The following is an 18,585-nucleotide window of genomic DNA, read 5'->3' as shown; positions in this document are numbered from 1 at the left end:
GGATTACCCTGCACGTGGCAAGGAACAGATAACTAAGCTAGGTGAAATGAGGTTGGTGGGAGCTGAGATAGATGATAGCGTTCCACATATCACCTTCGCAATATTCAAGATTCATTCATGTTTCATGGAAATTTGAAATTCCCATATGTTGCAAACATTTGGGATTACTTCCTTTGTTTTCACTCTCGCACCTGTCTCTGGGCTGATCTCATTTAATCAACAATTACATTGTGCATACTATTTTACAAGTGTTAGGCGTTTCAGACAAATCCTGATAGCAATCTTACGGTTACTGTAGTTACAGAAGAGTAAAAGAGACACTGGGTGGGGCACAGGAACTGACTCAGGGTCACACAGCTAGCAAGTGTCAGAGCCCAGGTGCAAATCCAGGTTGCCTAGCTTTGGGGTTACCTTTTTTATTAACCAGCTTTATTGAGATAATTCACAGACTATTACCCATTTAAAGTATACACATTCAATGATTTTGGGTATATTATTAAGTTGTAGTAATGTATATATAACTTAAAATTTGCCATTTTAACAATTTTTAAGTGTATAATTCAGTGGCATTAAGAATATCCACAGTGTTGGGCAACTGTCACTTTAACAATTTTTAAGTGTATAATTCAGTGGCATTAAGCGTATCCACAGTGTTGGGCAACTGTCACTACCATCTATTTCTAAAGCGTTTTCATCACTTCATACAGATGCTGTGCTTATTAAACAGCTCTCCTTTCCCCACCCGCTTATCATCTGAGGGTGTCTAGTCTACTTTCTGTCTCTATGAATTTGGCTATTCTAAATATTTCATATGAGTTAGGACCATATCTGGTTTATTTCACTTAAAATGTTTTCACGTTTCATCTATATTGTAGCATGTGTCAGAACCTAATTCCTTTTTATGGCTGAATACTATTCCATTGTAGGTGTAGACCTAAGCTACAGTGAATAATACTGAAGTGAATATTGGCAACTATCTGTTCATGTCCCTGCTTTTAGTTCCTTAGGGTGTACACATAGAGTAGAATTCCTGGGTCATATGGTAATTTTGTGTTTAGCTTTTTAAGGAACCTGAGTTTACTTTTTTTTTTTTTTTTTTTTTAGAGATGGAGTCTCACTCGTTGCCAGGCTGGAGTGCAGTGGCGCGATCTCAGCTCACTGCAACCTCTACCTCCCAGGTTCAAGCGATTCTTCTGCCTCAGCCTCCTGAGTAGCTGGGACTGCAGGCACATGCCACCACACCCAGCTAATTTTTTGTATTTTTAGTAGAGATGGGGTTTCACCGTGTTAGCCAGGATGGTCTCAATCTCCTGACTACATGATCCTCCTCTGCCTCCCAAAGTGCTTCGATTACAGGCGTGAGCCACTCCACCCATTGACTTTGGTTATTTTTCTATTTAAAAAATCCTATTAGTCCAGGCCTGATGACTCATGCCTATAATATAAATATAACTATTTATATTGAGCCTGTTTGACAGTCTTAAATATTACCTTCCTGACCAGAAGTATGGTCTTAACCATACTTCAAGCCTTCTCATACTCAACCTTAAAAAAAAAAAGAGCCACATTCACTCTTTAAGTGTGAGCTGATACTTTTTTTTTTTTTTTTTGGAGAGATGAGATCTCACTTTGTTGCCCAGACTGGTCTCAGACTCCTGACCTCAGGCAATCCTTCCGCCTTAGCCTCCTAAAGTGCTGGGATTACAGGCGTGAGCTACTGCACCCGGGCTGATAAACTTTTAATCTGTTTGCTAAACTGTTAATATTTAAAATATACATGCATGTGTTCAGCACACACAGATACACTTTTGTAGTTATTTCTGTGTTAGATATACTGCAAAACAGAATTCATTCCTTTATATTTTTTATGATTTATATTCCTTCATTTGCTCTATCTCCAGTGACAGAGAACAATTCAGGTGGCTAACAGACATGATGACTAAAGCATTTCTGTTCTGGCACTCTTACATCAGTGTGTTAGCAATTCAGAGGCTATTTAGATGGAAATAATCCCAGACAAAGAAGTAGCGTTGTGCAGAAAAGATAGAGAAGGAAGGCAACGATTGTATAAAACTGACTTCTGTGCTCTACAGTTAAAAGCATACTGTTCATCTGTCCTTCTGATGAGGTTCAAGATCATCATTATTTGTTTCAATAGGTAGATACTGTCCTTCCTCTCATTAAACATTGCATCCAAACAAAAATTAAGGGAATAAAAATTATTCTAGCTTATTAGCCCAGCTTATTAGCAAATTTTAAATTCAGAGAAATGAAAATTTTATCCAATAGAGAGTGTTTTTATCCAGTAGATAACTTTATCAGTAGAAAGCCTCAATGATCATTATAATTTAAATAATATTAGAATTTTATTACTTGTAAAAAGGGGAGTAATTTTTTAATTCATGAATTCTGAAATATTATTTTTAGCCAGGTACAGTGGCTTACGCCTGTAATCCCAGCATTTTGGGAGGCCAGGGCCGGAGGGTTGCCTGAGCCCAGAAGTTCAAGACCAGCATGGTCAACGTTGTGAGATTCCATCTCTACAAAAAATAAAAAATTAGCCAGGCGTGGTGGCGCATGGCTGTAATCCCAGCTGCTCCGGAAGCTGAGGAGGAGGATCACTTGGTCCTGGGAGGTCAAGGCTGCAGAGAGCCATAATCACTCCACTTCCACCTCCTGCGTTCAAGTGATCCTTCAGCCTGGGTGACAGAGCAAGACCCTATCTCAAAAAAAAAGAAAGGAAGATTCTTGTTGAACCATATCTCTTTCTTTTCATTTGAACTTTTTTCCAAAAGAGCACAAGAACAATCTTAGCAGAAGGAGAGGTGGTTAAAGATACTTGGTTTATGGTTTCACTTTACCCTTTAAGAAGAAGTGAGATTATTTCATTCTTTTGAATGCGTGTCAGTTTCCTCAGGTGTGAAAGAATGTTGAGGGGAGAGAAGTAATTCAAGCAAAGTTATGGAGGAAGTAAGATTCCTAGAGGAATGTAGTATCAGGGTTGGAGCCTAAAGTTAACTAAATGGAGTTAACTTACTTTTTTTTTTTTACTTTCTAAGATTATGTTTGTAAATAAAATAGTCCTTAGTTATTTTGTTGCTCTTGTTTTGGGGGGAGTTTTTTGTTGGCTTTTGGAGATGTTACCCAGGCTGAATTCCTGGGCTTAAGTGATCCTCCCAGCTCAGCCTCCTGAGTACCTGGGACTACAAGCGTGTAACACCCCGCCTAGCTTATTAGCAAATTTTAAATTCAGGGGAATGAAAATAAATAGACAATATCGTCTAGCCCATCTTTTCATGTACAAAAATTTAAACGAACAAATAAATAATGTATTAATGATTTCTGCAGCTGTTAGCATAAGTTTTCCAGTTAGGAGTTCTTGTGTGTTTTATTTTATTTTATTTTAAAAATAAAAGGCATGTATGAATTTAGAAACTTAAGGCAGTTCTTTTTCTTTTTTTTTTTTTTTGAGACAAGGTCTCGCTTTGTCACCCAGGCTGGAGTACAGTGGCACAATCTTGGCTCACTACAACCTCTGCCTTGCGAGTTCAAGCTATTCTCCTGCCTCAGCGCCCTGAGTAGCTGAGATCACAGGCATGTGCCACCACCCCTGGCTAGTTTTTGTATTTTTAGTAGAGACAGAGTTTCACCATGTTGGCCAGACTGGTCTCAAACTCCTGACCTCAGGTGATCTACTGGCCTCAGCATCTCAAAGTGCTGGGGTTACAGGCGTGAGCCACCACACCTGGCCTAAGGCAGTTCTTTAAAACATTCAATGAAAAATAGCCCAGGGCCGGTAGATCACCTGAGGTCAGGAATTTGAGACCAGCCTGGGCAACATGGTGAAACCCATCTCTACTAAAAATACAAAAAATTAGCCAGGCGTGTTTAGTGGGTGCCTGTAATCCCAGGGCTCCTGTAATCCCACCTACTCAGGAGGCTGAGGCAGGAGAATCACTTGAACCCGGGAAGCAGAGGTTGCAGTGAGCCAAGATACTCTCCTGGGCAACAAGAGCAAAACTCCATCTCAATAAATAAATAGATAAATAATAAATAATAAAATTCTCCTCTTCTGTGCTTTGCCTGCTAGTATACAGGAGTAACTTTATTTTATTTATTTATTTATATGATCTCACTCTGTCACCCAGGCTGGAGTGCAGTGATGTGATCTTGGCTCCTTGCAACCTCCACCTCCTGGGTTCAAGTGATTCTCCTGCCTCAGCCTCCTGAGTAGCTGGGACTACAGGCTTACGCCACCACACCCAGCTAATTTTTGTATTTTTAGTGGAGACGGTATTGCCATGTTAGCCAGGCTGGTCTCAAACTCCTGACCTCAAGTGATCCATGTGCCTCAGCTTCCCAAAGTGCAAGGATTACAGGCGTGAGCCACTGTGCCTGGCCTATAGGAGTAACTTCAGAATAAGAATACTATAGGAGTATTCTTATACAGAATAATTAAAGGGAGATTGTGATAAATTGTCACAAAAATGAAGATTTATAGCAAGTCTCATACCTACTATGAATATTAATCTACTGATTAACAGTACTTTTGTTCTAAGATCTTGAAATAATGTATAGTGTACTTAATTTGGGTTTCCTTCTTTTCTGGTTAGGATCTGTTATCTCCTTCCATTGAAGAAAGCCAGCTAATGATAACTCTGTGGCTCCCACTGTTGAAATGTAGAGAACAGTCGTCTTGATTCTCCCTGTGTGGGGGACAGTTGTTACTTTTTAGTGTCCTTACAAGGTCTTTGCTTCATCACTCTAGAAACACTAAAGCAACTCTCGTCTGCCAATGGCTGCAGAAATCATTAAGACATTATTTATTTGTTTAAATTTGTTTAAACATCAAAAGATGGGCTAGGTTAATTTTTTTTCTGAAGAGAATAATTCTGGTTATAAAATAAATATTTGGACAAGTGTATTTGTTCATTTTCCTACTGCTATAAAGATACTACCTGAGACTGGGTAATTTATAAACGAAAGAGGTTTAATTGACTGACAGTTCTGCAAGGTTGGAGAAGCCTCAGGAAACTTAGAATCATGCTGGAAGGCAAAGCAGAAACAAGGCACGTCTTACATGGTGGCAGGACAGAGAGGGAGCACAGGGGAAACTACCGCTTTTAAGCCTCGGATCTCGTGAGAACTACGTCACTATCACGAGAACAGCATAGGGAAACCACCCCCATGATCCAGTCACCTCCTACCAGGTCCCCCCTCCACACGTGGGGATTCCAATTCGGGATGAGATTTGGGTGGGGACACAGAGTCAGACCATATCAATAAGTATATAATGCAGTATTGTTAGCTATAGTCAACATGCCGTACATTAGATCTCCAGAACTTACTCATCTGGCACGACTGGAACTTTGTGTCTCGGGTACGTGACGTTTGCTAAGAGACTAGATCTTATGGGTTCTCACCACACATGTAAATAAAAATGGTAACCCTGTGAGATGATGGATGTGTGAGTAGCTCAAGGGTGATCATTTCAACATGTATACATATATCAAAACTTCAAGTTGTTTACCTTAATATATATAATTACCCAAAATTGCACTTTTTTTTTTTTTTTTGAGACAGAGTCTTGCTCTTGTTGCCCAGGCTGGAGTACAGTGGCACAATCTTGGCTCACTGCAATCTCCAGCTCCTGGGTTCAAGCAATTCTCCTGCCTCAGCCTCCCGAGTAGCTGGGATTACAGGTGCCCACTAATTTTTGTATTTTTGTACAATGCCCCACTAATTTTTGCATTTTTAGTAGAGATGGGATTTCGCCATGTTGGCCAGGCTGGTCTCAAACTCCTGACCTCAGATGATCTGCCTGCCTCGGCCTCCCAAAGTGCTGGGATCGCAGGCGTGAGCCACTGCACCCAGCCAAAAAATGCAGTTTCTAAAAAAAAAAAAGCGGACGAACTCTTTTGGGATTCATTATTAGAACCTGATTTGAGTGGCAGTTCTAAGATTTTGTAAACCATACATTACCATTCTTATTGTTTTTTAATCCATTAAATATTTAATGTCTGTTAGGAGCAATGTAAAGAAGGAATATAAGGCCGAGACGGGTGGATCACGAGGTCAGGAGATCGAGACCATCCTGGCTAACACAGTGAAACCCCATCTACTAAAAAATACAAAAAAAAACTAGCAGGGCAAGGTGGCAGACGCCTGTAGTCCCAGCTACTCGGGAGGCTGAGGCAGGAGAATGGTGTAAACTGGGAGGCGGAGCTTGCAGTAAGCTGAGATCCGGCCACTGCACCCCAGCCTGGGCGACAGAGCGAGACTCCATCTCAAAAAAAAAAAGAAGGAATATAAAATACTCCCCTAACTATCATGTACTTTAAAACTTAGCTGGAAGATAATACTGTTGTTGCATGTCAGACAACTAGAAAATACAGCAGTATTAACAATATCACTAATTTTAATAAGTTCTTTTTTTTTTTTTTTTTGAGAAGGAGTCTCACTCTGTCACCCAGGCTGGAGTGCAGTGGCACAGTCTCGGCTCACTGCAACCTCCACCTTCCGGGTTTAAGTGATTCTCATGCTTCAGCCTCCTGAGTAGCTGGAACTGTAGACGCCTGCCACCACACCGGGCTAATTTTTTTTCTATTTTTAGTAGAGATGGGGTTTCACTGTATTGGCCAGGCTGGTCTCGAACTCCTGACCTCAAGTAATCTGCCTGCCTCAGCCTTGCAAAGTATTGGGATTATGGGGTGAGCCACCACGCCCAGCCTGAATAAGTTTTTGCTAGATACTAGGCACTGTTTTAAGCACTTTAGATGCATTATATCACTTAATTACTAAAAACTAACTCTGAGGTTATTTCATTATTAATATCCCTGTCATGGAATTTGATCAAGGATACAATCAGTGGCAGAGCCAAGTGTTAAGCCCAAATCTTTCTGACTATATACCTTACATTTATTATCACTGTATTAGAATTGTTACAGCATTTTGAATTTTTTTTTTTTTTTTTTTTTTTTTGAGATAAGGTCTTGCTCTGTCACCCAGGCTGGAGTCTAGTGGTGTGATCATGACTCACTGCAGTCTCGACCTCCTGGACTCAAGCCGTTCTCCTCTGCCTCTTGGGTAGCTGGGATCACAGGCACGTACAACCATGCCCGGCTAATTTTTGTATTTTCTGGAAGAGACGGGGTCTCGCCATGTTGCCTAGGGAGGTCTTGAACTCCTGGGCTCAGACAATCCTCCTGCCTTGGCCTCCCAAAATGCTGGGACCACAGATGTGAGCCACTACACCCAACCTGAACTACTGTTTTTTAAGTTTTACATAAGAGTTCTAAATTGATGACTAAATTAAAATGCATACACTTTTGATTTTGGGGCTTACACCAGGAGTGTCCACTCTTTTGGCTTCTCTCGGCCACATTGGAAGAAAAAAAATTGTCTGGGGCCATACATAAAATATGCTAACCATAGCTGATGAGCTAAAAAAAGAAATTGCCAAAAAAATAAATCTCATAATGTTTTAAGAAAGTTTATGAATTTGTGCTGGGCCGCATTCAAAGCCATCCTGAGCCGCATGCAGCCTGCAGGCCACAGGTCGGACAAGGTTAGTTTACACCTTAAAATTTAGGGTAATCAACACTTTGTATTTTGATATTATTTCTATAGACGAGTTATTTCTCACATCCTTTAGCTTTTGTTTAGCTTGTTTTATTCATGTAACACTCAGATGGACACATGGTATTGTTCCGTGTGATTTGGGTACATGAGCCGAATCATTTCTCTCTTATTTCCCTAAGTTTCTGCGTGTAAACTTGATAATTTATATATCAGACTCCAGAATGGGTTTACTTTTTGCATTATTGTACAATTATTTCAGAGTTGACTTTGATCACATCTATATTGTTTTGTATCTGATGAATAAGTATTGTAATTATCTTAAAATTTGTAAAAGAAAAAATACTCATCCAACCAAATAAATAAACTTAGGACATTAGGAGTTTAATAGACATTGAGACTTCTACCAGCAAAAAAGCAAAATTGAAAGATAACTGAAAATACCAGGTCTTCTGTCTTGTCCTTTCTACGCTGCACAGCTCAGTGCGTAGTTAATAGGATAATCAGACAGAACGGCAGATGCACTCTGCTAGTGAAAGACACTGAAGATGTGACCCCAGGAAGTTCCAGTACAGTTATAAACTGCAGGTAGAGAAGATACAATTTCAGGAGGTTTGGACACCGGAATCACACAGCTTCTCTGTCCACAATGCAAGAAAGAGAATATGATGGAAGACCGTGGACTTTACAGTCAGGTGGAACCACGTTCAAATCAAAACTCAGCTCAGCAAAGGGCACCACTAACACTAGTTGGGTAATTTGAGTAGGTGACTCTTTTCTAGCTTTTGAAGGCTAAAAACTAGGGAGGGGCACTTCACACAGAAGGAGCAGCATGCAGGCAGGCAGTAAAGATGTTCTCGGTTGTTGTGTCCGGTTCTGCGTGTGTTTCGCACCCTCTGCCGTTTGCCTCCAAGCCTCCTTTTGTTTCTATAACAACCTCCTCTCCCTTTTCTAAACGGCCCTTCCCCTGCATATCTTGGCTTATTTTTCCACCGTCTCTTCCTGCTTTGGAATTGCTGCTCAGGAACTCAGCGCAGAAGGGCAGGGGTGAAACTGATCGAACACCAAGTGGAAGAAGAGTTTTGGGAGGGGTCGGTGGTGATGTTTCATAACAGTGTGAACGTACAGAATGCCACAGAACCATACGCTTAGAAGTGCTTAAAATGTGGTTTCATTTTACCACAATAAAAGGAAGAAAGAAAAAAAGATTGTACAGAGAAAACTTGTCCTATGACTGAATTCATGAGTCTGATTTTTTAATGTGAAACTTAGTGCAGGTCAGTACTCCCTTTGCAAATAAGATTAGCTTCCTTCAGAGAAAGTTTGAATCAATAAAGAAAATAACAAAATACAATCATGGATCAATTCCCCAAGCGGTTTGGTCTTCCTCAGTATTTCTTTCTCAACAATGCCTATGAAAAGCCAACAGAATAAACTCTTTCACCTTTTAAGAAATAATTATAAACAAAATTTAGAACATTATACATTAGTCTGTGTTACTGAATTGTAAAAAATTACCATGTTATTGGATACTGTATTGCCTTGGCCAATTGGTTTATATATCCTTTTTTTTAATTAAAATATTATTAAAATGGAGACAGGGTTTCACCATGTTGTCCAGACTGGTCTGGAACTCCTGAGCTCAAGCAGGTCATCCACCCGCCTTGGCCTCCCAAAGTGCTGGGACTACAGGCATGAGCCACTGTGCCCAGCCTACATATCTTTTTTAAAAACTTTATATTCTTTACTAATTGGTTTTCAAACTTCTTAACAGTAAAAGCTTTTTTTCTCCAAATTAAATGTTATGCAGAATCTTTAGTATATAAAACAGACAATGCAGAAAGCATAGCTGGGCTAGTAGAAATTAGCAGGGGAAGACCCAAGGGCCCTCCCTGCTGGCCTTTCCCCAGTGGCCTACCAGCCCTCGAGGCACTATGCGAAGGAAACGGTGAAAGGCACTGCTCTACAACGTACATGTGGAGAATCTGTGGTAGCTTCCATGTGTGTGTGGTCAGTCCTAGGTTTTAACACTAGGTTCTTAGCATTATAACTCCCATTACATCATGTCTGTGAGAAAATCAGGTTTAATGTATTTTATTTCAACTTACAGCACCTTTCCTAAGACTAACCTGGCACAAAAGAATCAGTCCTCTAGCAAGCTTGTCTAACCCACCTGATTTTGTTGTTTGTTGTTCTGTTTTAGGCTTTTAGCAACCTGAAGCCATGGTTTTTAGTTTCTGTCTCTAGCGATGCGCAGGAAAGAGAGATGAGGAAGGGGCTTCACTGGCCCAACCAGAAACAGAAACTAACAACCCGTGACTGTATTCTCTCTGTTGGACACCCCTGGATGAACTGTTATATCACAGTGGTTTGGTGAGCTGTGGGATAGGCAAAAACCCTTGGATTTTTATGAAATTAAATTATCTGAAATATGTTTTTCACATGGTATGTCAGGAATGATTTAAAATCTTTTGGCCGGATGTGGTGGGTCTCGCCTGTAATCCCAGCTACTTAAGAGACTGAGATGGGAGGATCCCTTAAGCCCAGGAGTTCCAGGCCAACCTGGGTGACAGAGTAAGATCTTATCTCTTAAAAAAGGAAAGAAAGTGAGTGTCACGCTCTAGAATGTATTGCCTTGTTAAAAATGATTGCTGTTTAACCTTGGCTTTCAAATTGACTGTCTTTATTGAAGGCTTTATTGAAAAGGCTTGAGGCTGTGAAACCAACAGTAGGTATGAAACGCTCAGAACAACTGATGGACTATCATCGCAATATGGGCTATCTCAGCTCATCACCACTGTCCAGACGAGCCAGATCCACTCTCGGCCAATACAGCCCATTAAGTAAGCAGGACAAAATAGATCAAAATTATTTTATATTTGTTTGTATCTTGTATCCATTTTTTAAAAAAATGTCACTTATGTTATTCTGATAGAGTTTTAAATGCCAGCACTGGAGTGCATTCTGTTATTTCTCACTGTCATGTTTTGTTTTATTTGTATTAGTTCACTTAATTTCAGGTTTCATTTACAGCCTATAATGACAGGAAGGAAACCAGGAGATAAAACAATCGAAAATATCAGTAGGTTCTGAGGTAATTGAGGAAGTACTTTTAATTTTAAAGTTGATTGAGGGAAGAAATGCATAGATGTGCTGTTTAAAAGCTGCTGAAACGTTCTCCCTAGGTAGTTAAGAATTATTGCTAATAGACTCCAGCCCTTATATGTGCTTTTTTTTTACTTACTGGATAACTAAAACAAAAATTAGCAAACTGATCACACAGCAAGCCTTACCACTTTACAGTAAGCAGTAAGGCTTGTTGTGTGATCAGTTACAGACCTAGCCAGTTGTGTGTCCCAGAGAGTACAAGAATGGAGTGACCATTTAGTGCCGGAGTGTGCAACATCTAGAAAGGTCAGTGTCCTTTACAGAAGTTTATGTTGTACTTGATGTATGCATTCTAAACTATGTAATAAATAGAAGGTAATACCAAACCATTCGATGCCACAACTTCCCAGCGCCTGCCCCGTGTGAGTCTTCAACTCTCATGACTAGTAGTTCCATTTATTCTTCTCCAAACCTTGCTTCCGTGGTATAGTGACTAAGACAGGGTCTTGTTTTAGTAAGTCATACTTTAGCACTGTCCCTAAATGTAGTATATAAATGGTTATACGAAGGGATTTTTTTCGCATGAATTATTTGAGAAGCTTTTACAAATGTTTGTTTTCCATGCCAGTCCAGTGCCTCAGAATCCCCTGGGGTGGCATCTGGGTGTGTTTGTTACTATATTTTTTGAGTTCCACAGGGAATTCTGAAGTGCATTCCTAGTCGAGAATCATTGCATTAGACTATTAGACACACATAGAATGTGGAAGAAAAACTAGTCTGGACTTAAAGTGAGGAGAAGTTTCTCAGATATTTCTTCTTTGTGTATTTTCAGGAGGAGCTTCCAGGACATCCAGTGCTACGAGTGGTCTCAGTTGTAGGAGTGAGCGATCAGCTGTTGACCCCTCCAGTGGCCACCCTCGAAGAAGACCTAAACCCCCTAATGTCCGTACAGCTTGGTTATAAAACACTTTTTTTTACTTTAAACATTGTTCACACAACTTTTATTGAAGTGCTCGTGCTATTACGATAATTCTCTGTGTAAACATCTATAATACCGTTTAGCAATTTAAGGTGTACAACAGTGCATTGTAATTTATTGTTATTCAGTGCAAAATTATTGTCAAAAAGACGATTTAATGTAAAGAGTGTTTCCTGAGGATGTATTCATATAAGATGTGTTCTTAATAGAGAAATAGTGGTATGCATGTGTATCTTCTTATTATAGAAATTGATTCCATTGTCATGCTGTCAAAATAGTAATGATAGTATCATTGCATGTTGTACTCAAGATGTTCACTATATAGTTTTCAATTTGTGTTATTTTCATTTCTTTATAAGCGTTATACCATGAGCTTAGCTCCTAAATTTGGCTGGCTTTGTTTTTCATCTGCTTTAGAACTTACGTGGCATGGCGTAGCTTGATTGTATGAGATTGAACACTGATTATGAAACAGATCTTGAAATGTGTTTTCATTGGTAGAGCTGATCTAGATTTGATGAGCAGATTGAGAGACGCTTCTATTGGAGCAATTCTTGTAATTCACCAGAGGTGTCTAGTTATTGTATAAGTGCACTGAGTGTTAGATCTTAAAAGTTTGATCAACCATTCCAAACCATTTCAAATATGAATATTAGAAAGTTCAACTTAGAAGCTTCCCTTTGTGTTTTTATGCATTCAGGTAAAGTCCTATTTATGATTCTTAGAAATGAGGTAGGTTTTAGAGCTACAGTCTTCTAACTTGTGAATAGTTTAAGGACCACATCAGTTGCATCATAAGCAAAACCTGTAGTATTTGTTGAATCAGTGAAATGGCACCATCAGCATGAAGAGCCAAGAAGCAGATCCTGGGGTGTGCTGGACAGCGTTTTAGGTAATTCAGTATTTACTGTGTTACTAGAGAAGACCTAGCGTAAGAAAGAAATGCTTTAGAAATTCCAGTAAGTATTTATAAGGCCTGAGAAAACTAAAATTTGAACAAAAAGGGAAATAAATCACACATTTGCTGAGGCTGCTGCTTTAAATATTGGCTACTTTTCTTGTTTTGGTTTACTCTGATTTGTTTGATTGAACCCTGGAAGTATTATTTTTACCAGCCCCACATTTAAAGACCTAGTAATCTTGACGGAATTGGTAATGGCAGATAGGGTTTAATACTGCTGACTTTCCAAATTAGAATTTTTTTTCTGTCAAACTTAGGCTTTTGTATAGCAAAGTATGGTATCTCATTGTTACCATCGTTGTTCACCACTAGCCTTTTCAGTAGGCCCTTAAAATGTATTGGAAAAGTTCCATGTTAAATGACAAATGTCTGTCTTCAGTATGAATTTTTGATCTGTAGCCACAGTAAGATTTCTGTTTTCCAGTGGTCAGGCTCTGTAGCACGTATGCTGAATGCTTTTTCCTTAGCACCTTTAACAGTAACGTGTTACTACATTTTCCAAAACATCAATTCAAATGTCTCGGTTTTAGTTTGTATTAATAGATTTTGTTGAGGGTAGGGCCTGCGAACGTGGGCGCAGTGAGGTTAAATAATTCATGTGACCACAACCTGGCTTTGAGGTTCTTCTTCTTTAGGGGGCCATAATGTTCATTCATTGTTATTTGATGCTCTGTTCTGATGAACATGTTATTACACCTGCTGTATATGTAAGCTTTAGCTATACTAAACCAAGGCTTTATTTTCTTTTGTTTTTTAACTTACTGTACTTTGAATGTTTATATAACCTGTATTTCAAGAGAGGGAAGATAATGCTGAATTTTAAATTTAGCCTTTGAACATCTGTCCAATAGTGAATTAATCAGTTTTTTAAAAATTGATTTTTAAGTTGTTCCAGAAAAATGTTTTATATATATAATCTTTTTATATATATAAAATCTTTTTTATAAATTTTATTTTAAAAATCTTTAAAAAAAGATTTATATATATATAAAGATTATATATATTTATATATAGTCTTTTCTGTTCATAATGGCATTAGTCTCTGAATACATTTTATATTATCTTTGCTGCCACATGTCAGGATACAACACAATAGTTTTATAAATAAAAACTGTACTTTGATTTTAGGTACTAATTTAATGCTTTAGTTTTTACTACTTTGAAAGGGGAAGTTCATCTAAGTATTACTGATAACAGGGATCCAACTTAAAGTAAAAGTTGGAAAGGGCAACAGTCTTTTAAGCAGAACTTACAATTCTGTTGTCATGGTTACTTATATATAATGAATATGACTAGACAAATAGGAGTTGGAAAATGTGGTATATTCTCTTAAGTCAAGATGCTCTGAAGTTATTATAGTTTAAGGGACATTCTTAAGGAATTACTTAAGTATATTACTCTTTTTGTTTTCAAGGACATGAAAAAGTAAAGGATGGTCGAGCACTATTTTATATTTTTTTGACCTGTACTGAATATATGTACTTTGAAGATTTACATCTATAACTAGAAAGTATAGTAATCTGAGGTCTGGTTATTAGGCCAGATTCTTGTTCAGTTATTTTTATCTCTGTCAAAAGTTAGAACTAATGTTGCCTCCTTTTTAGTAAGATTCTATGAAAGTTTTTTAACCATTAAAGTTATGTCTTAAGGGGTAGCTCTTATACTTCCTCTAGTGTCCTTTTCAGTTTCCATAAAAAGCTGTTTTCTTAGCGATTACTCCAAATAAAGTTCTTCGGTTTGCTGAAAAATGTAGTGTAATGCAGTTGTTTTCTCCCTGCTAACCCGAGTGTCCAAAATAGGTATCTAGACAGCTTTAAGAAGGTGACGGTCACGGGTAAGTGATGACTGTGCCTCTCATCTTCAGATTCTTCAAATACTGCATACTGTGAAACACGTTAAGACCAATATAAATCCAAAGATGTGAGTTGATTATACTTTAATAATTAAATTCATAAAAAGTTTACTATCTTTAATGCCAAAAAAGTCTTAACCCATAAATGATTATATACAATCTTAGAAAATGTGCTTAACAGTTATGGCTTCTTTATTTCTATGAGTAAAGATTAGTAAGAAACTTAAAATTAACATCCTTTTAAAATTTTCTGTTCCATTTTAATGTATTTTAGGCATTTAGAACTAGCCTGGCATAATGAAGAAGGAAATAAAAGCATTAAAGATAACTGAGTTTTGATCCTATGTTTATCTCTAAAATGCGCTGTCTTGTTCCTATTTTCAAAATCAGAATAACTTTTACCTGCCTTACAAGACCAAGAATTAGTAGGAATAAAGTTGGAAGGATGGTGTCAGTTATTTCTGTCTTTGAAAGTATAATATTTACATGGAAAAGAGTTTGCTTAAAATTATATTCTTAATCAGAATTTATTTAAACTACATCATCTAATTGCTTCTGTAAAATTGTTATGGTACTACAATACAGTGGACACTCTTACAGCTTAAAGAAATGGGCTTTTTGTTGTTGTTGTTTGTATTTTTGAGATGGAGTCTCGCTCTGTCACCCAGGCTGGAGTGCAGTGGCACGATGTTGGCTCACTACAACCTCCGCCTCCCAGGTTCAAGCAATTCTCCTGCCTCAGCCTCCTGAGTAGCTGGGATTACAGGCACACGCCATCATGCCTGGCTAATTTTTTGTATTTTTAGTAGAGATGGGGTTTTGCCATGTTGGCCAGGCTGGTCTCGAACTCCTGACCTCAAGTGATCCACCCACCTCAGCCTCCCAAAGTGTTGGGATTACAGGCGTGAGCCACTGCGCCTGGCCAATAAATATTTTTTAAAAGTAGTCATGTACATCAACGTTTCTTACATGTTCTGTATGAGTAATAAACACCTAAAGCTTGCTGCAAAACATCAGTTTAGGAACTTTTTATGAGGGTTTAATAAAACTAGCGCCATTGGAATAAATTCCCGAGTAGCTCCTGCAGTAGCTTATCTGAGCTCTCAACAGCAAAGAGAAAGAACGCTAGAGCAAATAGGATTATGTTATGGCAGAAATTTTTATTTGATTTTTCAATTCTGGTGATGGATTTTTAATTCATTTAGAGATATTTTTGGAGCCACCATAATAGACTCAAGATTCTATGCTTCCATTTCCAAATTTATTTGGTAAATCCAGGTAAGTTGCACTATTTGCCCTAGATGACATTTTTGAGGTTTAACTGGTTTACAAAATAAAACTTAAGAGGTAACATCATTATTTTACTATAATGAGACAGAGTTTTTTCACATGACTCTAATCCACAATTATAAGATAGTAAAAGAATTTGAGGCCAGGGACGGTGGCTCACACCTGCAATCCCAGCACTTTGGGAGGCCGAGGCGGGCGGATCACAAGGTCAGCAGTTCGAGACCAGCCTGGCCAATATGGTAAAACCCCGTCTCTACTAAAAATACAGAAATTAGCCACGCATGGTGGTGGTGTGCCTGTAGTCCCAGCTACTCGGGAGGCTGAGGCAGCAGAATCACTTTAACCCAGGAGGCAGAGGTTGTAGTGAGCCGAGATCACGCCACTGCACTCCAGCCTGGGTAACAGAGCCAGACTCCATCTCAAAAAAAAACGTATTTGAAGAGTCACCAAAAATGATAAAAACTATGGTGCCAAATTCTTACAGGATATATATTGCAATGATAGTCTTCACCAAAAAACCACACATCACATTTTATCTCATACATTTTGGAATTATAGCTAGTCTGCAAAGTCTGGAGGGTGCTTTGTTCTTGATTGCATTCTGAGAATCTATTTCATGCAGAAAATATGCAGCAGTAAGCAAATATATCTGTTTCCCACAGTTACCTGTACAAACTAGAAAAATCTAATTGTTCCATTAACTACTGTCTTCACTTTTAACACTTGAGTGTAGTTTTGCCTGTTTTTGAGCTTCATATAAATGGGATTATGCTCTTGTGTATGACTTTGTAGCTCAACATCTTTATGTTTGTGTGATTCTTTGATATTGTTGCATGTAGCTGTAATTGGTTCACATTGATTTTTATGTAGTATTCTAGTACTTGACTATACCATGATTCATGTATCTATTATGTGGTTGATGGATATTGTGGGTGGTTTCTAGGTTTTGACTATTACAAATAATGCTGATGTGAGGACTTTTGTAAACGTGCCTTGGTTGCTCTGTGTGTACGTTTTAGTTGGGCATGCAGTTAGCAGTGGAGTTGCTGGCTCAGAGCCGTGCTTGTGTTTAACAGTGCCAGAGTCTTCCACAGTGAGTGTAACAGCTCCTTCTTCCACAAAAGTGTAAGTTTGTGTTGCTCTAGAGACTCGTTAATATTATTGTCAGTCTTTTTTTTCTTTTTCTTTTTTTTTTTTTTTTTTTTTTTTTTGAGTCTGGGTCTTGCTCTGTCACCCAGGCTGGAGTGCAGTGGCCCGATCATGGCTCACTGCAGCCTTGACCTCCCTGGCTCAAGCGATCCTCCCACCTCAGCCTCCCAAGTAGCTGGGACAACAGGCATGCACCACCATGTCCAGCTAATTATTGTATTTTTTTGTGGAGATGGGATTTCGCCGTGTTGCCCAGGCTGGTCTCGAGTGCCTGGGCTCAAGCAATCCTCCTGCCGAGGCCAACCAAAGTCCTTGCAATCCCAAAGGGATTCCATGTGTGAGCCACAGCAACTGGCCTTTCAGTCATTTTTTTAAAGTTTTAACTATTCAAGTAGATATTTAATGTAGCTCATTGTGATTTTAATTGTATTATTTTGACTAATAATTAGATTGAACACTTTTTTAGAATTTTTCAACTTTTAGATATAGAGGGTACATATGCAGGTTTGTTACATGTATATTGTACCCAGGCAATGAGCATATTACCCAATGGGTAGTTTTTCGGTCCACGTCCCATTCCTTCCCTTCCCCATCTGGTAGTCCACAGTGTCTATTCCCATGTTCATGTCCGTGCATGCTCAGTGTTTAGCTTCTACTTAGAAATGAGAAGATTTAACGTTTCTGTGTTAATTTGCTTAGGATTATGGCCTCCAACTCCATCCACATTGCTGCAGAGGACATGATTTCATTATTTTTATGGCTGTGTCATGTTCCTTGGTGCATATGTACCACATTTTCTCTATCCAGTCCACCACTGAAGGGCACCTCGGTCAATTCCATGTCTTTGCTATTGTAAATAGCATGGAGATGAACATACAATTGCATGTGTATTTTTGGAATAAGGCTTTATTTTCCGTTGGGTATATACCCAGTAATGGGATTGCTGGGTCAAATGGTAGCTCTGTCTTCAGTTCTTTGAGGAATCTCCAAACTGCTTTCCGCAGTGGCTGAACTAGTTTACATTCCCATCAACAGTGTATAAGCATTCCCTTTTCTCCACAGCCTCTTCAGCATCTGTTGTTTTTTGACTTTTTATAATAGCCATTCTGACTGGTGTGAGATAGTATCTCATTGTGGTTTTGATTTGCATTTCTCTGATAGTGATAACGAACATTTTTTCGTGTTTCTTGTCCACTTACATGTCTTTTGAGAAGTGTCTGTTCATCTCCTTTGCCCATTTTTTTTTTTTTAAGGTGGAGTCTTGCTCTGTGGCCCAGTGCTCTGCACTGGAGTGGTGCGATCTCGGCTCACTGCAACCTCCGCCTCCCGGGTTCAAGCGAGTCACCTGCCTCAGCCTCCCAAGTAGCTGGGACTACAGGTCTGTACCACCACGCCCAGCTAATTTTTGTATTTTTAGTAGAGATGGAGTTTCACCGTGTTGGCCAGGCTGGTCTCAAACTCCTGACATTTTGCCCTTTTTTTGAGATGGAGTTTTGCTCTGTCGCCCAGTCTGGAGTGCAATGGTGTGATCTCAACTCACCACAACCTCCGCCTCCCGGGTTTATGCGATTCTCCTGCCTCAGCCTCCTGAGTAGCTAGGACTACAGGCGTGCACCACGACTCCCAGCTATTTTTTATATTTTTAGTAGAGATGGGGTTTCACCATGT

At 39.0% G+C, this 18,585-nt stretch overlaps 1 protein-coding gene across 5 annotated transcripts in view; it reads left to right on the top strand.

The window, feature by feature from the left end:
• CFAP97 (cilia and flagella associated protein 97) overlaps positions 1-12,668 on the top strand; it is a 44,907-nt gene extending 32,239 nt beyond the window's left edge. For 3 of the 5 annotated variants that reach the window (XM_015139604.3, XM_015139608.3, XM_015139607.3), the window contains exons 4-5: positions 10,271-10,421; positions 11,519-12,668. In XM_015139604.3, coding sequence (XP_014995090.3) covers positions 10,271-10,421; positions 11,519-11,649 — 282 coding nt within the window. In that variant the 3' untranslated portion in view covers positions 11,650-12,668. Of the gene's footprint in view, positions 1-1,104; positions 5,555-10,270; positions 10,422-11,518 lie in introns of those variants that run through there. The other 2 variants (XM_078002495.1, XM_078002496.1) reach the window with 2 other exon arrangements.
• The last annotated feature ends 5,917 nt before the right edge of the window (positions 12,669-18,585 follow it).

The sequence above is a fragment of the Macaca mulatta genome, chromosome 5 (assembly GCF_049350105.2).
Source record: "Macaca mulatta isolate MMU2019108-1 chromosome 5, T2T-MMU8v2.0, whole genome shotgun sequence".
NCBI classification, from domain to species: Eukaryota; Metazoa; Chordata; class Mammalia; order Primates; family Cercopithecidae; genus Macaca; species Macaca mulatta.
The sequence above is the reverse complement of the archived record's forward strand: the minus strand, read 5'-3'. Positions and strand labels throughout refer to the sequence as shown.